Source organism: Dendrobates tinctorius, unplaced genomic scaffold (genome assembly GCF_039654945.1).
Source record: "Dendrobates tinctorius isolate UK_male_01 unplaced genomic scaffold, ASM3965494v1 ptg000113l, whole genome shotgun sequence".
Taxonomy (NCBI): domain Eukaryota; kingdom Metazoa; phylum Chordata; class Amphibia; order Anura; family Dendrobatidae; genus Dendrobates; species Dendrobates tinctorius.
Genome location: NW_027361781.1, coordinates 6,038,736 through 6,061,511, shown reverse-complemented (window position 1 = coordinate 6,061,511; position 22,776 = coordinate 6,038,736). Strand labels below are relative to the sequence as shown.

Genomic DNA, 22,776 nt, shown 5'->3' with positions numbered 1-22,776 from the left:
CCCCCCCCCACTCTCGCCGCGTCCTCGTCAATACTTCCGGCCGGAGTACATGAGGTGCTGGCGTCTACCCGCTCCCCTACTACACGCTGCATAGCTTATCGCTCCATCAGCAGCCGCTGCCTCAGCCAGAGCGCTGCCTCAGCCGCTGCCTCAGCCAGATTGTGCCAGAGCAATTTCCAGAAGTAAGTGCATAGAAGTCCTATTAGGACTAACTGATTATTGGAACGCTAGCATAATTAGGGTGTCTAGTGGATCCCTCCTTACACTGCATCGCTTATCACTCTATCAGCAGCTGCTGCCTCAGCCAGACTGCGCCAGAGCAATTACCTGAAGTAAGTGCATAGAAGTCCTACCAGGACTGACTGGCTACTGGAACGCTAGCACTATTTGTGGGTTTAGTGGATCCCTCCTTACCCAGCACTTTGTCATTTTTTTCAACAGTGAATATCGTCCCTGCACCGGCACTAAATAAAGCCAATAAAGACCATTACGCTGTGTGCACACGCTGCGGATTTTGCTGCGGTTCCGCAGCGGTTTTGGCCGCTGCGGACCCGCAGCAGTTTTTGCTGCGGTGTACAGTACAATGATTCCCTATGGGAATCAAAAACCGCAGTGCAGACGGTGCGGAATTTTCCGCGCGGATTATCTGCGGTTTTCAATCCGCAGAAAGAATTGACATGTCAATTCTTTCTGCGGATTCTCCTGCGGTTTGCCATCTCCTCCATTGAGGAGATGAAAAACCGCAGGGCAAAACCGCAGAGCAATCCGCAGGTAAAACCGCAGGTCTTTTGACCTGCGGTTTCACCTGCGGATTGTACAAAATCCGCGCGGATGAATCCGCACCTTTGCCGCAGCGTGTGCACACAGCCTTATAGAGAGTCTAGCAGGATTTACACCTGGGGAGCATAACAAATCTAGCACAAGTAAGTGCATATGTACCCCAGGAACTGAGACTGAATATCAAGGTTGTGGTCACTGTTAGTAATTGAAATTCTCTTCATATTTAGTATTGTAACAATTGATCCACCATAAAGGGAACACCCCGAAGAGAATATAAACGTTAAGATACAACCAGTGAGTATGGTGGACATGCAAGGAGTGGTGTGACCTTTTGTATGTTTTATTGGTACCTTAATATATCATTGTTCCAATAGCATCAGCAGCTATCAAAAACGAGATCTCTACCATCAGATAACCTGCAAACTACTTACCACGTAGACATCTCAACTTACACAGAATATTCTACATCAACTTCATTTTTAAGTAAGTACGTATAACTGCTGTTAAGTATTTATTTCCCCTCCCTTTTTTTTTTTTTTTTGTATACATCTGCTCAGCATAGCGCGGTGAATCACACAAATATACGGTTCGCTCAGAATTTTGGCTTATATTGTTTGGTCTGAATGCATTTAGAGGTCTGGTTTGGAGTCTGATAAGTTAGTGATCCAGTCGTGGATGAATTTTGGGTTGTAGTCTGAGGTCTGATTAAACTTAGTATTCTGAAATAACCTATCCGGATTCACCTATTTATTCCCCTATTCCTACATTTGTAAAGGTAGGAACTTGCATGATGTTGTAGTGGTATGTTTAGTGCATTGTGTTTTTACTTTTCAAATATATGTGGTGGAAAGTGCGTCAGTGTATTAACTTTTTCTTGAAGATGTGAGGCTTTTAAAAGTTTACTATGGGACCCAGCTGTTTCTACTTTCACTTCTAGACAGACACAAGCGATGTCTAGACGTGGTGTGGTAAACTTAGATATTTGGTGAGATACTCAAGTTTTTGGATTTGTTCTTCTCTCTTTTGCCTTGAAATTCAAATGTATTTGTAAATGTAAATTTCCTATACTTAATAAGTGTTTCCTATTAAAATTGCTTCCCTCCTTTGTTTCTGCCCTTGTGAAATGTAATTTGCTGGATTCGCAGCAAAAATTTGAACTTTGTGACTCCCACCAAAGTTTAGACACCTTAAACACTTAATTGGATAATACCAAATCTGCCACACATAGACATTTGTCTACTGCTCCTAAGAAGTACTTCTGTGGGTCATGGAGGAGGAGACATATTCTACCAGTGCAGCATTTCTGGAAGCCATGAGGTCCTGGCCCTTAGTCACCTTACTGCATTGCAGCCAATCTCTGATCGTCAAAACATCATCATTTCTGATCCCGATATGGACTCGCAAAGCACCATAGAAGGATTAATGGGAAATTCAAAACCTTTATTTCTTAATTTTTTTTTAATTATTTTTTTCTAATAATGAGAAAATTTTGTAGAGTGTAATTGAATTCTACTCGAATTGTAAAAATAATCCGCATTTGCCAAAATGCTGAATTTTCCTATTCATTTCTGCACGTATTCATCACAATGTTGTCTGCTTGACACCATTTTTCTTATCCGTGAAGGGCCATCAAAATGCTGTAAAATAAGAAAATAATGCTTTTATTCACCTTATTGCTTACCTTTCCAATCCCTCCACTCAACACTATCACCAGACCAGTCCTCATCGCATCTTTTGATCACAGCAACTTGTGTTGAAATCTCCGGGCCTCTAAAGCTATAAAGGGACTTCCGGCTCTGATGAGACCAGAGAAGGTTCTATGCATGCACGCACAAGATCACAGGGCATCTTGTGACATCATAACTTTTTCATGGTGGTCAGAAGATGTGGAAAGGATCAGATGGGTGACAATGAGCAGTGGACGGGCTGGACGGGTGAGGTGAGCGTATGGATTTTTTTTTATTTTTTAAATCTTATGTTTATTATGCTTTGGGGTCTGGAAAAACCCCAGAATGTAGTAAGGGATATTACGTTTGCAGTGAATAATTTCTATCCGAATCAAATTTCCCAGGAAAATCTGCGTGAGCAGGCAAATTCTAATCTTATTATTAATATTATTATTATTATGCACTTATATAGCGCCATTTATTCCATGGCGCTTTACATGTGAAAAGGGGAAATATAGACAAGTATAATAAACATGTGTAAGACAAGGGACACACAAGTACATAAGGAGAGGGGACCCTGACCGCGAGGGCTCACAGTCCACAGGGATGGGTGAGGATACAGTAGGCGAGGGTAGAGCAGGTCGTGCGGTAGTTCAGTAGACTGAGGATCATTGCAGGCTGTAGGCTTGTCGGAACAGGTGGGTCTTCAGGTTCTTCTTGAAGGTTTCCGTTGATGGTGAGTCTGATGTGTTGTGGCAGAGAGTTCCAGAGTATGGGGGAAGCATGGGAGAAGTCTTGTATGCGGTTGTGGGAAGAAGAGCTAAGGGGGGAGTAGAGAAGGAGATCTTATCTGATCTGCTTGCAAATTTTGCAAAGACTCTCAAAGACCCTATATTGTTGCGAGCTCCTCTAAATCGGAAAAAAATGCACTTCTTCCAATGTATTTCAATAAAAGACATAAACTCACACGTTAAAATGCATAGCCTTTATCTTTAATACAACCCAAATATGCTGTACAGTAAAATTGAAAACCATGTCCCATTAATTGCACATGAATTATCAGCTTGTATACACACTAGTATAGGGAGGTCGTATTACCCAATCACCCCCATTCAGCAGGAATAATACGTAATAATACATTGTTCGTTAATGTTACACCTCTGGAACTAGATGGCATAAGGTAATGGGGGGGCGGTGTTTCTTTTTACCTGGAGAAGTACCAACAATCTCTTTCCTTGTCTTCATATACAAAAAAAAACAATTAAAAAAAGAAAAAAAGAAATGCAACACACATAGGCCAGTAGTGCAGTCGGACATTCGAATAAAGACGTAAAAAGGCAAATTTGCTACACGTTCGGACAGTAAGGTGTTTTTGTTTTGTTTATTCCAGTGACACAAAACAGTTACTAGTCCATTATCTGTTACTGGGACATACTGGTTAATAGTTCAATATAACATACTTTATGCTACATACTGTACTCTTATAGTGCACAGATTCACATAATTCACAAGACCCACTGATTCTGAGTCCGAGCCCTTTGGGTACCTCACAGTCTTCCTCTTGTGTTTTTCTTACTTTTTATCACACACTGTATTAAAATCACAATTTCATACTACAAGTCACAAACGGAACAACAATGCATGGGATGCGGAATGGAAAGCAGGTTGTTCGGTGGAAGTCTTTTGGCTTGATTGGGGTCAATGGTCTTCTGATTTTGACGTCACGGCAGAGCAAGTGTGAATACAGTCAATGTGGGGTAACGTCGTCACTAAAAATATGATTTTATTCTCAAAAACTTGTCTCATATACCTCAAATATCTCAGCTGAATTTTTTTTTTATAACCAAGCATTGAAATGAAAAGAGACTTTCTACTCAAAACTGATTTCCTTTGAACATTCCCTTTTTTTTTGTTAGAAGAAACCCCAGATAATAAACTGATCACAGCAATCAGTTGTAATCTTTGGGTAAACTGGCATTAAGTCTTCATTTTCCCAGCAGTGTACTGGAGAAATGAAAAATTACACAGTCCTCATTAAAATCTAGGAACTAACCACATGTTGAGTCCTCCAGAGCTCTTTGTAGATGCTCTCGGCTTGGTTAGAAAGAAGATGATCTTAAGAAGGAAAACCTTATCTATTCCTTCAAGTTTCCCTAGTAATACATTTGATCATGGATTCCCCAAGCCACAGAACCTTGTCAAAGATGCAAGAAACAGTCATATTGTCTTCTAACTTTATTTTAAGATTGTATCATTCTTTTATGTTGCATTTCATACCTTCTATGGTTGTTGATCACCAGCTTTATTTTTTTCAGCTGAATAATGCATGTTCTGACCTTAAGTGGAAAAAGTGGGAGAATGGAAGTTGTAACAACTTCCCGGAGCACATTGGTGGTTTCCTAGAAATTGTCAAATTTCTTATTCATCCTGGCAACTTGATCTAATTAATTTAACAAGAGTAATTAATATCACATTTGCTCCCACAAAACCTGAATAAATAGGAGGGTTTTCATGAAACCTGGCTGGAGGTGTTCTTAGTTTAAAAAAAAAATCTCATACCTTCTACTTTATTAAAGAATGTTTGCAATTTACAGTTTTTCAAAAACAGTATATATTATGGATCGTTGCTGAATATTGTATCCATGTTCTACTATCCAATGACTAAGAGCTTGAGTGCCGATCATTTGGAGCTGTAACCCATTAATAATACAGCGATTTAGTCCATTTTCTCTCTCTAATTAGGCAATCCATCTAATGAAGGTCTGATTTTCAAGACTGAAACAAATAGAGCAAACAAATAGAGCTCCAATTATTCTTTTTCACCTATTTGGAGTGCAAAATTCCCTTTCTTAATGTAAAAGTTTGATAGAGGTGTTTGACAAATGAACATTGCATTATCCACTAGATCTTCATAGACTTTATAGAGTTGGTACCCATTGAAAAAAGTAATGCATGATGATACTTAATCGTATAGCGAAAAATGTGTTCTTTCAAGTAGCTCTATACCCCTGGCATGACAAGCTCTCTTGGAAAGCAGAGCAGATCTGTAAATTTCAACCTACTGTTGGATGTGCAGTCATACATTAAATGCCTCTTTGCTACACCATGAGAAGACGCTCATCAGATCCCAAAATCTAAAGTATTATCATCATCTTGACCACTGCGTCCCATTGGTTGTCCAAAAAAATAGTTTAACTTCCAGAACTTCCAACCTTAACATCACCAACCCATTGACTCGCCTGTGCTGTCTCTTAGTAGCAGGTAGTCACCGTATGAAGTTTGTATACCGTAAAAGAGGGCACAGAATCTAGTTGTCCATGTTTGATAACCTATTATTTTTTTCTATATATTTTATGGACACAACGAGTTGGAGATAGTCTAGGGAGAGTGTCAATTTTGGGATTAGGAGACATTTCTATTTCACTTCCAAAAATGTTTAAGTATAAATTAGTTAAGAAATTTACTACCATAGTTTCATCCTTAAATGTGTGCTTTTTGTAAAGTAAACTTGGATTCACCTTGATATCGATAAATACTAATTCTAACCAAAAATGTTTCTTTGTCGTTTTTTTAGTTTTAACTCTTAATTATCACATTTCATAAAAGCCATGGATACAGGTAGCGAAACATTTATATTTAATTACAATTAAAAATAGATTTTATTTAATATTTTTGGCTATAAATATGGTGAACTATGGGGATTTAAAACAAAAATGGAAACATTTGTAGAATAGTGAATCAATGAGATGTTCCGATTCACAAGTTGCTTTTGATGGATACAGTTGGCCAAGTTCATTTTTTATTAGCCATTGGCATTTTGGGTTGCCAAATCAACTAAAACGAATTAATCTTTGTCCAGAAATACCGAGATATTTCAATAGTTTCATCCCTGTACTCACTTTTCATAATTTTGGTATGTTAAGCCAGACTGAAGTCTTTGTGGCTACCCCATCATAAAGACCATGAGTTGCGTGCAACTCTAAGAATTCCAAGTTCTCTATCATACTGTCAAGAAATTTTATCTGCCCAATCGAAATTTCCTCATTTTCTAAACGCCCCTAACCTAACAGCAAAGATGGCAACTAATGGAATTGCTCCAAAACAATGACCAAATGTTTTGTATAGCTTTAATCACTATAAATTGCAAAAATCTCCATTTTATAAAGTGAAGGTACTGATTTTTTTCTTTCATTTTTGTTCCTTGGCAAAAATTAATTTTGTCGTTTATTTTTCATCATTTTTTTTTCAATGCTAATTTTGCAATTGATCGTGTGTTGAAATAAAAAAAAAAAGAATGTCACTGCAAGCTTCTTATTTTACATGGCAAAGAAATAAAAAAAAATGAAGATGCTGAAGTCCGTTCAAATCAAAGCTTCTAGCCATCACACAACATGTGCCACTTGGCAATCTGTCTCCGAGGATGTTCACAGATTTCCTTCCAATGTTCTCCACCTGTTCCATCCGCTGAGGCTCCTAGGATTAATCGACCAATAATCTCATTCCTGGAGCCCCGGTCTGAATCCATCATCAGGAACTCCACACCTATGTCTTCCAAGCCTTCGCAAGGAATGTCAAACACAAAGAGTTCGTTGAACACTGCATTCGGGGTGCATTTCTTCACATGAGTTTTCTTTTTGGAAATTCTTTTCTTTGCGTGATACAGATTCACTTTCACATATGGATCTGGAAAAATAGAACAATTTTATTAAAAATAATATCTATTGAAATGTATACAAAATGTATAAAAATGTATTTTACAAAACTGAATTAATGACTTGTATGTCATTAACATCTCTTTAATAACATTCTTAAATATAGAATTTATAAAAAAATGTATTTTATCCAACCATGTTGCTAAGAAACACAATTAAAGAGGGAGGTGAAAGTAAATGTCCTTGCATGTTCTTGTATAAACTAAGACAATTATAAAAATACTCTTTCAATTAAAAAAAGATGGGTGTCACTAAAAACTGGACCCTTTTACAAGACATTTTCTCAAAAGGCAGATAATGTAATTAAGATATAAAATAACCAATAGTCATTTATTTAAAGAGAACCTGTCACATGAAAAAACCGCTATTATTCTATAGATATGGGGTTAATCTGCAGGTTAATAGCGTTCTGAAACTGCCTGGCGCCAGCACTTAGGGCCCCACTGCTGGGAGAAAATTAACTTTATTCCTTCCGGTAACGTTTGGGTTTCAGCCACAGGCACCTATGCGCGTTCGTGTATAGCGAGTGGTGGACTAAACCACGCTCCCTGCATTGACTGACTGTTCATTTAGCATTTCTGCTCTCTACACACAGAGTGATGACTGAACCCGTGCCGGCACCACCCCCATCACTGAAACCCAAAAAGAATTTAGTTAATTTTCTCCAGGCAGCGGGGCTCAAAGTGTCAGAGCCGGGCAGGTTCACAACACTATTAACCTGTAGATTAACCCCATATCTACAGATTAATAGCGGTATTTCACATGACAGGTTCCCTTTAATCTGCAGCCAAAACATTGCTGCTGTCCTGGTCCTTCAACGAGACTGATTTCATGCCATCTGCTACATAATGGCTGTGGCCAATCACTGGTTTTGGCAGTGTCACTGGAAACAAGTGATTGGCAGCATTTTTGGTGTGCTTAGCTGGCACAGGATCACAGCTGATCATTGATCATAGCAGTAATAGGCTTAGATGGCACATGATCAGTTGGCCAAATGTAAATTCAGACCAGCGTGAACTGGAGCATCAGTGACCTAAAGTACTGTTTTATCAGTTATTTTACCGTTTCATGACAATTCCTGCCCTTTGAAAAAAAGATCTACTACAAAAGCCCTTTAAGGACTTGTTAGGTTTCCATTCCCAAACTGTTTTGTAACCAACCTCTCCATTTTTTGGTAGATTTACCCCATATTCTAAACACTTAAGAGCACTGCATTGAACCTAATGAAGCATTTGATAAGACACTTCTTAATGTTTCTTTACTTTCAGGAGGTCAGTTGCATATACTGGTTCACCAACAATATTACCTGTAAAATTCTAGGTTAGGGATGTACAGTAGCTTTCAATTTAAGACTAGCAATTTTCCCCTTTCCTTCGATGTAATGAAACAAATCAGCTACCAGTAGATCTCTCGCAGGGTAGGAAAGATAAGCAAGAAACAAGGAATAAGACTTTCTTCCCGAGACCCCCAAGTGCCATAGATTAGTTCAATGATTCATGGTAAGGAAAATTAACAGAAATATGACATGATCAGATGGGCTTCTAATGAAATCCTCTTCTAGTCAGCTGATTGTGGCAGCCAAACATAGGCCTCCACTGTCATGTGACTGAAGATCGAGATGTCATAGCTTCCTGTCGCACCATTGGCCAAATGACCAACCTGCACCAAAGCCATGGAATCTTTACCATCACTCTGGGAGAGGTCGTTCACCTGATGGCTATCTCTCCTGGCTTCCTCGTAAACAGGAACACTCGTCTTGGCAGAGCATTTCAGTGCTCTCTACGATAGAGCCGCTTCCAAACTCTTTTGGATCAGCTGTTCAAGTTCAACTTGCCTAATCATTCTCTCGTAGCACATCATCTGTTGGGGATATTTGAGAGGCCAACTTACATATTAGATTGTCAGCCAACCATAGCGATATGAGCGGGATTGGCTGACTTTAGTGTGCATGGGGGTGTTTATTCCTTTGTAGGGTCTGTGGGGAGATGCATGACATGGGGGTAATCTCTACAGTATTCTTTGAATCTCTGTAATTTCCGCACCCTCAGACCCTGCACTAGAATCAATACAGTGCACAAGTTTGGAGTTAATTTACCTTCATAGTAAAGGGACAGAATAGAAATTAGAAATTATATGGAAATATCATGCGTCGTTTGTTTTGTTGGGACATTTTTATGACTATTCTGTTTTATGCTGTCTGCATCCATTGATCGGATTGATTGAAACACTTTCTTGTTGTGTCAGCACAGTCATCCTGCTGCTCTTAAGTAAAAAGGATTTGTAAGGGATTTGTGAGTACATTGTTCCTGAGTGATCACCGTCTGGAGGGATGGCCAAATCAATCTACTAGCTGTGGCCAGCATAATACCATTTCAAGTAATCTGTTGTACAGGGATATGCCCTAATGGGAAAAGCAAAGGGGCTCATAGAATGTGATGTCCATGGTAGCGACGATCAATACAGATTGGGAGAAAAATTGTTAAATGTGATCTATCTTCATCTTTCATTACATCTATTTAAAAAGTATCCTACTTCCCTATTATTTTAAACTTTGTCCATCTCTTTGTTGTCCCATTAATCTCCATTCTTCAGAAGACTGTTCCATAAATCCTGAAGAGATTTATGCCCATTAGCCAGAAAAGACAAGGAGGTGTTTGGCCACTGATATTGGTCCACGAGTCCCAAAGTCAAAGTTCCATTTCTTACAAAGGCTGATGGATGGGGTTGTACTGAAGGGCAAGTTCTTCCCTAACAAATGTAGAGTAAAATATTTGTTTGGGATCCAATCATCTTTAGTAAGATGATCCCAAAAATAGTACAGGAAATGGCAAAAATAGTTGTAGTATTAGTAAAAGTCTTGTATGTGCAACAAAACTGAAGAGCAAAAATTAAAAAAAGTAATAGTAGTAGTAATAGTAGAAGTTGTAATAATAATAGTAAAATAGAAGTAGTAATAAAATTAGAAGTAGTAATAGTAGAAGTAGAACTAGTAATATTAGAATAATTAGTAGCAGTAATAGTAGTAGTGATAATTAGTTGCAGTAGTAAATAGTGGAAGTAGTAGTATTAGTTGAATTATTATTATAATATTGTGACAGTAGTAATAGCAGTAGTAGAAAATGATAATAGTAATAGTGATAATATTATTGTACGTCGTAAAAACAATAGCTGAAGCAGAAGTAGCATTGTTAGTAGGATCAGTAGTAGGAATAGTAGTAGCTGTGACAGAAGTTAATTGAACAATAATAATTGTGACAAAAGTAGTAGTAGTAATCGAATTTGCAGTATTAGAAGAATTAGTAGTAGTAATAGTAGTAGTAATATATCATTAGTAATAGTAAAAACAGTAGTTGAAGCAGCAGTATTAGTAGAATAAGTAGTAGTATTAGTAGAAGTAGTGGTAATAGTATTAAAATGAATAGTAATAAAAATAGAAGTAGTAAGAGAATTATTATTAGTAGCAACAGTAGTAGCAATAATAGTAGCATTAGTAGTATTGCAAGAATTATTATTATTAGTAGCAGTGGTAATAGTAGTAGTAGTAAAAATAAAGTACTAGTATTAGTAAAGTAGTAATAGTAGTAATAGCAACAGTAGCAAAATAATACTAATAGTGATATAATTATTAGTAGTAAATATAACAGTATAAGTAGTGGTAATAGCTGTAAAGTTAATAGTGATAGTAATAGAAGTAGTAACACTAGGAGTAATAGTAACCGTAGTAGTAGTAATAGCGGTAGTATTAAAATAGTAATAGTGATAATATTATTAGTAGCAGTAAATAGATGAAGTAGTAGTATGAGTAGGATTAATAGTAGTAATAATACTAATAATAACAGCAGTGTTATTAGTAGCGGTGGTAGCAGCTTCTTAGAAGGAAGGTAATTCTGACACAGCGCCCACCAATTCTTGTAGCAGAGGGGTCTTTGAACCTCCTGTGGTCACGTTACCTGGGTCCATCTGTTACCTATAGCTGGCACCTATAGCTGCTCCCTGAGTAATAATAATATTGTCACGTACAATAGGTTATTACTGTAGCTTGAGTCTTTGGCGTCCTCACATAGACGGCACTTTGTGAATGAATTTAACTACTGCGAATCAAAAATAGTTAAAAGTGGTGCAATCTGAAACGGAGCCTCTCAGAAGCGTCATGTGACCTCGTAATCTCGTCACAATGCCTCAGCATAATGTATCACGCCGTATGTGAGGAGAAGACGCGGGATGGCAGCACATTACTGGGATGTTCCCAGAGGACAGGCCGCACTTTGTGGTCGAACCCTTTAAGAAAACACTCCGGCCTCTCACGGTCCTGAGTACGAGCTCATTATTAGAGACGGCTCTGAATGTAGGATGTATTTATAATCAGCAGCACGCAGCAAGCCGCGCTCTAATGAATCTCCATCATTCTGAACATTACCGGCTCGGCTTCTTGTCTGCAATGACTTAAGTGGGTCACGATGTGAATGCTAATAATTGCCTGCTCTGCTTACACCGGGGGTTAACGGATCAGCTTTTAGAATAAAAATAGTAAAAAAAAAGGGTCAAGAGCTTCATCACCATTAGCTGAGATGCTCACAGTAGACATAACAAAGCTGAATGTGTCGCCTAACACTGTCAGGTTTCCATATTGGTTGGTTGATAAAAAAAAAGTGAGACAATGAGGGGAATCATATACAGGGGTCGTTATGTGTCCCCCAGAATGTGCATAGAAATAAACTGAGCCCGCTGGAGAGCACTGTAATTACAGCTATGGTTACAATGCAAAATAAAAGCGTGTGTGGGCTTGGTCAAGTTATTTGACCAAGTCAAATTTAGGAAAGCCTGACTTGAGTGGTTTTTTTTAGAGAGATCTGTAGCAAGGTAGTGGGATGGATCTCTTCCTCCACTCTGGGACTTGAGAGTAGCCCATGTCCACAATTCCCATTTAAACTTTCAGTTAAGGTTTGGGTGTGTCAGTATTGGTTTGCAAGCAGCCGAGCAGGAGCTCTGTGTAGGTCCAGTCTGTGTGACACTGAACACAGGGCAGAGACAGAGAGAGAAAAGCAATGGTTGTACCCATGAGTGATAAGATGGTGCAGTCGCCCATGACAACGGATCGATACAGACTGTTACGGACAATCCAGTTGCAAACCGGAGGACAAATTTTGAGGTTTGTTTTTGTAAGTTGCCAAGATAAAGATGTTTATGTAGAACTATCCTAAGTCACTGCCTCTTTGTTGCACTGTTGTGAAATCCGCTGCGTTACATCATATACTGTACATGGTAAATCTGCGACTACTTGGGGTAGAACTTCAAAGACCCTCAATGGACCCCTAAATGCAGATTTCCCTGTGTGAATGGAATAGGAATAAGCATGTGCAACCACTACTCCTATAGTGAATACAGCTGTGGTCGCACATGCTCACTGCCCTCCATGCACACAGGGACGTTTAGGACCTTATTTTCATAAACTGTGGGGTTTCCAGTTATCATGCATTTATCATCTATCCTGTATATGATATGCACAATATGGCACAAGCATTGGGACATGGCTCTTTAAAGTCATATTTATTGAATTCAGGTTTCTCACTCCGTCCCATTGTCCTCCAGTGTATAACATCTCCTCACCACCCACTGCATAACAAAACTGACCCAATTGTTTCCCGGTGTATAACATCTGGCCCCTCACATTCAGTGTTTCACATCTGGCCCAATTGCTCCTGGTATACAACTTCTGGCCCCATTGCCTCCAGTGTATAACATTTGCTCTTTTGCCCCCAGTTTATAACATCTGGCCCCTTGTTCCCCAGTGTATAAAACAACCAGCCCCATTTTCCGCTCCGGTGTATAACATCCAGCCACGTTGTCCTCCATGTATAACATTTGGCCCCTCACCCCCGGTTTATAATATCTGGCCCCTAGCCCTCGGTGTATAACATTTGGTCCCTCATCCCTGATGTATAACATCCAGCCCCTAGTGTATAATATTCAGTCCCTGGTGTATAACATCCAGCCCCTCACCCCAGGTGTCTAACATTCAACCCTTCCATTGCCATCGGTGTACACACGTGGTCAAAATTGTTGGTACCCCTCATTTAATGACAGAAAACCCCACAATTGTCACAGAAATAACTGGAATCTAACAAAAGTAATAATAAATCAAAAATCAATGAAAATGAACAAATGAAAGTCAGACATTGCTTTTCAACCATGCTTTTGTCAGATTCTAGTTATTTCTGTGACCATTGTGGGTTTTTCTGTCATTAAACGAGGGGTACCAACAATTTTGATCACGTATGTATAATATAGAGTGGTGTAAAGCCACCACCACTGGACTCTGGAGGAGAGGTATTCTGTGCAGTGACGGATCACACGTTTTTATCTGTCATCTGACAGACGAATCTGGGTTTGGTGAAGGAGAATGTTACACTCCTGACTGTATTGTGCCACTGTAAATTTTGGTGAAAGAGGGATATTGCTATGGGCTGTTATGAGGGTCCGGCCTTGATCCCTTTCATCCATGGAAGGGACATCTTAATCTTCAGGACAAGACATTGTTGGCAGTTGTATCTTCCAGCTTTGTGGGAACAGTTTGGGGAAGACCTTTATTTGTTCCTCATTATTGTGCCCAGTGCACAAGGTCCATAAAGTCAAGTTGGGGAACTGTTTTGGAAGAACATGACCAACCGATCAGAGCCTGGACCTTAACCCCATCCAATACCTTCGAGATGATCTAGAACAGAGATTATAAGCTCAGCCTCTAACCAACATCAGTGACCTCACAAATGGATGAAGTGGCAAAAATTCCCACAGACATCTCCGAAATCTTCTAGAATAGCAGAAAGACCAAATCCATATTAATGACTATGGATGTAGAATGGGAGGTCAGAAAAGCTCCTGTGGTTGTAATGTGGAGGGGCACCATATTTTATTTTTTTCCCTGTAGCATACGTTTTTAATCGGACAATCCCTTTAAAGACATTGTTTCTTTAAATGTAACAGCTAAGTATTGCTAGATCATGTCAACGTTGTCTTGATTGCCAATGCCATCATTGATCACCAGTGGCTTTGTCATTAGGAATGAGCTGTGACATCATCTACTGTCATCTTTGATCTGATTTATCGGGCTGTCACGTGATGGTTATTGATGGTCCAGTTATGTGCCACTAATGGCTTTAATTAGATAAGCCCTTTAAGATGTCCTGTGACATAATCAGAGTAACATATGTAGCAGGCAGGATGTACATTGATCCGTACTTTATTCTATTCCTTTCATATACCATATAGCCAGAGACACATCCATAGAGAATGCAGAAACTGCACATAACCCCGATCCCTGGGGGCCAATTCATGACAGAAGTAATGCTCCAAAAGCACAGTGAGACTGAGCCCTGTCACTATAAAAAAAAAACCTTAATTATTTAGGGTACATAGAGCCAACATGGTATGACCTCACAATCAGATAGGGAAAAGGATATAGGACAAAATATTACCCCACTATAAACATTTTCTTCTTAGGCTATGTTCTCACGTTGCGTTTTTGTTGCGTTTTTTTCGGCAGGCAAAACCTGCTCTCTTGGCAGTAAAGAAGCTGCTTACAAAAAAACAAGTTTTGGTGAGTTTTTGCTGCATTTTTTGCTGCGTTTTTGAATTACATGTGGGTCGCCCTCACAGGGCTGTTGGGTACTCGGTACCGGGCCGGTGTCAGGTGAATGTGTCACAGCAGCGGTGACCCGGTCCGTGGCCCTGGGTGCCCAAGTAATGGGGGAATGTAGTTAATGGAATGGAATAGTTCGTGACGCCACCTGTGGTGTTCGGCAAGCGAGATGTTAGGCCGACGCTGCATGCGGATCCTCTGGGGCTGGTGGTGTGTTGCAGCATAGGTGGTGTAGCTCCCCACAGGTGAAGCTGTAGCCCCAGGACTGTGTAGTTGCAATGGATGAGGAGAGGCACAGGCAGTGTAAAGGATAATACCCAGATGTAGCGGTGCTGAGCGGGTTGGCGCAAGAATGAATGGAGGACACCGGGGCTTGTAGTTCCAAAGCTTTACTCACAGTCTGCGGTACACAAGGGTGCCTGCCTCCGGGCCATGTCCTCCGGGTCAGAGGCTCAGTCAACCTCCAGGCAAGATGGAACGCTCCCCTCCAACACTCCGCCAACATGTACCTTTCCTGAACGACCCCTCTATAGCGCCTTAAAGTGTGAAGATCTCCTAGTACTGAGTTACACTGGAGTTCCTCCTGACTGATGTTCCCAAGAACTCTACTTGTATGGCAGACAGCTGTAGCCTGCTTCGGGGACTCCCTTATCCTGAGTCCCGGCTCTATATCCAATTGCTGTTGTACCCCAAGTCTTAGATGGGAGTAGTGCATTTACAGCCAACTACTCCACCGGTGTCTGCTGCAGAACCATAAGTGTCCATACAACCTCGGGGACCGGGCCCCGGCCTTGCGCTGAGAACCTATAGGTCCTCTTCTAACCCACATCCGCTCTGTTATCCTTACTCCTTCGTTCCGTACTTGCCTTTCTCTCTCTAATGGAAGCTTAGATTTCAGTTCTACGTCTTTCTCCTTCTTTTCCTTTCCCGTGCCAGCTGGCTCAGATCACTGAGGCGGCTGCAGCACTCCTTCCTCCATCCCTTCTTCCAGGGATCCTCATTCCTGTCTGAGTGACTTCCTACCCGACTGACCTTCTGTCAGACTGACCTGTCCTACTACACTTTCCCACTCTTTTATGTATCTTAACTCCACCCACCTCTCAGCACATCCAGTGTTCCAAGCAGGGAACCACCAAAGGTGCTCTGCTACCCTCTGAGCAAGGAGCCGCAACGTGGTTGTGCAGAACTACCCTGTTGTGTGGGGTGCGAGTGTTGGAGTGTGGAAAGGAGTTCCCACCTTACCTGGATGGTGGGGCACTACACCTTAGGAGAAGGTGCACTACCTCTGTGGCGACCGAGCCTCAGGGGCGCCACACATGGGGGGGACAGGTGAACGCTCTGGATGCAATGCTGGAGTGGACAATGAATCCCTGAGGCTGATGGAGTCATCGAGCTTGGGGGTAGTCCAGAATGAATGGGTGGCCGAACAGAAGAGGAGTTGTGCTTAGGAGGAAGGAAGTGTGAATTGCTGTGCCCTTTCCCACTTATACCGACCTGATGAACTTGGACTGGTTAGTAAACGTTTGACTGTTACAAAGAACCTGGTGTCCCATGCATTGTGTGTGGTGGCTCCTGAGGACGGAGGCCCGGAGGTAGCGAAGACCTGCGCCTTAGAAGTGAGTGTGATGCACCCCACACTCTAAAGCACATTGGGACTGGGACACCCCTCATCTGTAAAGTGCCCAAGCGCAACCAGACAGCAGATCCCTGCTCCACAGTTCACGAGGGAGAGACTGATGGACCTTTTGGTCATAGGTCATTTTCAGGCCATGTGACAGGTAGAAAGACCACCAACCAGCTCAGCTGCAGAGGAGAAGGCAAGTAGGATGCTTGGAGGAATCATACTGTGTGCTGGGGGACCATGTGGGCATCATACAGTGTGAGGGATAAAGTGGTTACATCATAATATTCAGGCGCAGATTGTGGGGGCATTATGTTGATCTGTGGGGCGTTGTGGGGCATCATATTGCGTCTAGCTGAATCATACTGTGGGTATGGGGGCATATGGGCATCATACTGTGTGACGGAGCAATGGGGACATCAGACTCTCGGGGGGATCTGGGTGCATCATACTGTGTCTGGGTGTCTGTGCGGTATCATACTGTTTGAAGGAGACTGTGTTGGCACCATACTATGTGTGAGTGACTGTGGGGGGCATTGGAATTATTCTCTATGGGTGGGACTGTGGGGGCATTTTGCTGTGTGGAAAAATTAGTATGGTATCATACTCTGTGAAAGAGGAATCTACTTATGGGCATCATACTATGTTAGGTCAGTAAATCGTGTGGGAGCATCCTACTTTGTGGAGGCTGTTTGGTCATTATACTTTGTGGTGGCATCATATTGTGTGTGTGACTGTAGGGGCGTCATGCTATGTGTGAAGCTGTGCGATAATGTTCTGTGGGGCATTATACTGTGTGTAGGAAGCTGTGGGGTAATGTTCTGTGTGGCATCATAATATGCGTGGAGATGTGGGATAATGTAGTGTGGGGCATTACACTGTGTGTTGGGGTCTCTGGGGCATCATACTATGCATGGAGCTGTGGTATGATGTACTGAGGGGCAATATACTGAGTTTGGGGCGCTGTGCGGTAATGTCTTATGGGGCATCATACTATGTGTGGAGCTGTGGGATAATGTACTGTGGGGCATTATATTGTGTGTGGAGGGCTGGGAGTAATGACCTGTGGGGCATTATACAGTTATACTGTGTGGGGGGGCCTGTGGGGCATCATACTATGCGTGGAGCTGTGGCATAATGTACTGAGGGACATTATACTGGATGTGGCGCGCTGTGGGGTAATGTCCTGTGGGGCATTATATTGTGTGTGCGTGACCATAGGGGCTTCATACTATGCGTGGAGCTGTAGCATGATGTACTGAGGGACATTATACTGGGTGTGGGTGCTGTAGGGTAATGTCCTGTGGGTCATCATACTATGTGTGGAGCTATGGGATAATGTACTCCGAGACATTATACTGGGTGTGGGGGCTGTGGGGTAATGACCTGTGGGGAATCATACTTTGTGTGGACCTGTGGGATAATGTACTGTGGGGAATTATGCTATGTGTGGGGTGCTGTGGGGCATCATACTTTTTGTGGAGCTGTGAAATAATGTACTGTGGGGCATTATACTGTGTGTGGAGTCTGTGGGTCATCATATTATGCGTGGAGCTGTGGGATAATGTACTGCGGGGCACTATGTTGTGTGTGCGTGACCATTGGGGCATCATACTATGCATGAAGCTGTGGGATAATGTACTGCGGGGCATTATACCGTGTGTGGGAGGCTGTGGGGCATCATACTATGCATGAAGCTGTGGGATGATGTACTGCGGGGCATTATACCGTGTGTGGGGGGCTGTGGGGCGTCATACTATTCATGAAGCTGTGGGATGATGTACTGTGGGGCATTATACTGTGTGTGGGGGGCTGTGGGGCGTCATACTATGCATGAAGCTGTGGGATAATGTACTGTGAGGATTTATACTGTGTGTGGGGGGCTGTGGGGCGTCATACTATGCATGAAGCTGTGGGATGATGTACTGTGGGGCATTATACTGTGTGTGGGGGGCTGGGGGTAATGACCTGTGGGGCAACATACTATGTGAGTGGCTATAGGGCATCATGCTATGTGTGTGGGAATCTACTCTGAGGGCACCATTCTGTATGGGCTTACTGTGAGGGTATCATGGTGCAGGTGGGGCAGAGACTGGGTAAGGTTAGGTTGGGAGGTATGCTGTAAAAGATTTTGCTGCGGGGCTGTAGTTTGCCCCTCTTGTTCAGCAGAGCGGAGCCATTTTTCAGGTCCTTTCAGTACAATTGCATGACACAGCATGATAAGTAGACGCTCAAATCCGAAACCCCTCTCCTCCCACCCACTGATGCTGCCTGAAAGGCCGCTGTACCGAGCCGCCCCGGCTGGGTGATGTCACCGGCTGACTCATGCAGGGACAATAGTTTTCCATCTCTGCACTCAGGACACATGAAATAAGAGTAATTGGATCCGGAGGTGATTTCCTCCTGGGATTATTTGCAATGGATTAGTTTAGTTAGATGTCATTTCATTTACCCTTGCTCACGGCTGAGTGTACAATCTGGGTCTTGCTATGTGTTTGAATTGCCCAAAATACTAGTCGCAGATGTAGCAGAGATGAATATGTCATTGCATTATTTCTCTTGTGTACAGGATTGTATGAGAGTATAAAAAGGGTCTGCTTTTTTCTACAATCAGCGCCTCTCTTGTCCATAGGCTGTGCCTGGTATTACAGTTCAATGTCAGTCAATAGCAGACATTGCCAGAAGTGTTTCTATTCTTGAATATAGAGCAGTCTTTTTTTACTAATTCCAATTTAACCCTTCACATGAACACTGGGGTGGGCAATCAACTTTCTCAAGGGGCCACATGAGAAACCATGACTGTTGTGGAGGGCAGGACCAGTAGGCTGAAATTAGTTCTGCTCAATATCAATATAAACATGTTAACTATAATTATCACTTTATATTAAAATTAGTTACATCACTTAATATTGAGCAGAATTAAGTATACTGACTATCCGTATAAATTGTTTGCGCCCACATATAGCCCCCCATATACCGTATCAGCCCGCACACTCATCCCTATACACAGCATGATCCCTCACATAGACATCTATATACATACAGTATGAGTCCACACACAGCCCCATATATACAGCATGAGTCCCACATTTCCCCCTAAATATAGTGAGATCCCCTTGCAGTCCCCCTATACACAGTATGATTGCCCATACAACCTCTCTGTATACAGTATAAGCCCATATACCCCCGATATACAGTATGAGCCCCACATAACCTCTCTATATACAGTATGAGCCCCCCACATATCCCCTTTATACAGTATAAGCCCCCGACAGTTCCCCTACATTAAGTATGAGACTGCACATTACACCTCTCTATAGAGTATGAACCCCCACACAGCCCAGTATATACAGTATGAGACACCACATAGCTCCTATTTATTTATTTGTTTGTTTATTATGCTTTCCTATATACAGTAAGTGCCCCCACACTACCCCTATATACAGTATGAGCCTCCACATAGCCCTTCTATATTAGTATGAGCCCCCACAACCCCTATATACAGTGAAAGCCCCCCACAGTCACCCTATATACAATATGAGCCCACGCATTACACCGCTATATACAGTATGAACACCCACATACTCTCCCTATGCACAGGATGAGATCCCTATATACAGTATGAGCCCCCACAGTCCTCCATATACAGTATGAGAACCCACACAACCTCTCTATATACAGTATGAGCCCCCACATAGCTCTTCTATATAAAGTAAGTGCCCCCACACAGCCCCTGTATACAGTATGAGCCCCCACATAGCTCTTCTATATAAAGTAAGTGCCCCCACACAGCCCCTATATACAGTATGAGCCCCCAAAGAGACCCATCTCTCGCTCCGTGGCCCACACTGGAACAGCCAGAGGGCCGAATGTGACCGGAGAGTCGCAGTTTTCCCAGGTCTGCACTAAGAGAAAACTGTATCTGCTATTCTAGAGTAAGCGACAACTGAGCAAATGAACCATGATTAAGGCTTCATAGCTGAAATGCAGAGGTTTGGTCTCATGATGGAGGCACGGCCATTTTTTTTAACGCAGAAATTAATGAGAAGTTTTAAAATCCACGACTTGTGTCATCGCTGGAGGATTTCCTTTCTTTCCCATCTGACCAAACCCGCCCCGCTACGTCTGACAACCTCAGCTCTCCTGGGTAAGATTTGAAGTGCTGCTCTTGCTCCGTCTGCTTTAATTAAGTAAAGGGATCCAAAAGAATCATTTTACATTTTTCTTGGGTAACGTACAACCACATTGGTCCTGTCATTTTAACAGCAAACAATGTATACACAAATTAATAATACAAAAAATATGATAAACTTTGTAGTACACCTTTAGGAGAGAATTATGCTACTTTCTCCATTTATGAGCCACTTCTTCCCTTCCACTTGACATAGTAAATGCTTAAAATACATTATCAAAACCACACACTGCAATCATGCTGAGCGCAATCGTTGACTAAATCAAACAGTAATAGCCCCCTTAATGAAGGAGTACCACCTAGTACTCCACCTAGTAGCCAACCGTGGTGAACTTTATATAATATTATAATAATAATAAATGCATCATATTATACATTAATAAACCATCACCAATATAATTTGTTACATTTTATGCATATTGAATGATTTCCAACCATATAAAACTGAAATGCTTCCAGACTTAAATTTTTAACCCTTTTTCCACTGAATATCCCAATAAGTGGAATTAATGGAATATAAAGTTTTTCAATTACTTTAACATTCAATGGGACACACAAAAATATTCAACATAACGCCTACAGAAATCATAGAGACACCAAAAACCAAAATTGGTCCCAATAATAGCGCCACCAAATGTTGCATAATTTTTTAATTAATATGTCGATTGCAATTTTATACTATTTTTTTCAGATACGGTTTTAAATCTTTAGAACTATGCAAACTTTATAAAGTCGGAATAAAAAATTTTTTTAAAAATTACTCCCTGAAGCCAACACTAGTGGGAGCTCAAGGCTTATTGATTAATTCAGCAGGTATTCAGTATAACAGAAGTTTAAATGTCTATGATCGCCACCTAGTGGCAGTGATCGGCTAATGATATGATTGAAGGGAAGCAGGCAGAACAGCATCCATGAATTGGAAATATAGAAAATAGGAAGTTGTTATAATCATATTTGTACTGCACCTGATAGTCCTGATATGTCGGCTTTTGGTAGGTGACGCGCCTTCAGCACCACCACCGTTAACGTGTTGGTAGTTGACTGGTAGCACAGAGAGATCAGCAATTCGCCGCGTCCTGACGACTTCTACAAGTCAATACAAGACATTCATTATTAAAGGCTGTGACACAAAATAATGAGCAAATACTTTACCAATGAATTACACAGTAATATGCTGACAAATGTTGCACTAACATCTCAGGCTCCAATTCTTTTCATTTTCTGGTGAGTATTGATTAGTAAAGCTACATATGTGTGCAATAATAAGTAACACGCTGTCATAGGTCACACAGCACCATCTGGCAGGTCTGGAAAAAGTACCAAATGGACCGGTCTAACATTTTGCCACATCGGCCTGAGGCACTTCAAAATGCTCCGCCGTCATCAGTTAACCACAGTTGTCTGCTCTGCCCCTTACTAGGAATCCTCCGGTCTGTGAAGATCAAGGGGTTAATGCCACGCAGGGGATGTCAGGTGGTGCGATGACATCACTAGGCTGTGCTGGCATGGGGACTGCAGTAGAGGAGCAGGAAGAGCGGGAAGAATGCATCACCATCACCACCAGGCGTGAAAGAGGGGTGAAATGAGAATTAGTTTACTTGTGTTCTTTGACAGGTAAAGGGGGACTTTATTATTACTATAAAGTGCCACAGTGGGGGCCATTATGAAAAGGAGGCACCAAGGGGCAGGGTGGCCCATTATTATATGGAGGAAAAATGGGGGTTATTATGAAAAGGCAGCACAGTGGGGGTCATTATTCAAAAAATGGATCATGATTAAAAAGAGACACAAAGGGCGTTGAGGGCATAATTTAAAGGAGACCCAATGGCAGTCATTATTATGAGAAGGTACAATCGGGTCATTAATGAAAAGAGGATCATTATCAAAAGGAGACATTATTTAAAGGAGACTCAATGGGAATTATTATGAGAAGGTACAATGGGGGTCATTATTAAAAGGAGGCACAGGGGGTTATTAATACTAATACACCAGTATAAGGAGGCACATGGAGACATTACTATTAGGTGGCACAGAGGGGGCATTATTGTTACTGTCCAGGGCATTGGTTAGAGCACAATATGGTTTGTATAGAGGTGGGGGATGTGAAGAGGGTCCTAGGAAAGCAGTAACCAAAGATCACTCTATGCTACATTTTAAAGATGAGTTAT

The 22,776-nt window shown here is 41.6% G+C and overlaps 1 protein-coding gene across 1 annotated transcript in view; it reads right to left on the bottom strand.

Moving 5' to 3' along the window:
- Positions 1-3,417: 3,417 nt before the first annotated feature.
- The window catches only part of SYT4 (synaptotagmin 4), a 30,909-nt gene continuing 11,550 nt past the window's right edge, over positions 3,418-22,776 (bottom strand). Inside the window, exons 3-4 of the mRNA XM_073589784.1 lie at positions 21,574-21,694; positions 3,418-7,130 (exon numbers count right to left, since the gene is read on the bottom strand). Of these exons, the coding sequence (XP_073445885.1) occupies positions 6,823-7,130; positions 21,574-21,694 (429 nt within the window). The 3' untranslated portion in view covers positions 3,418-6,822. The remainder of the gene's footprint in view (positions 7,131-21,573; positions 21,695-22,776) is intronic.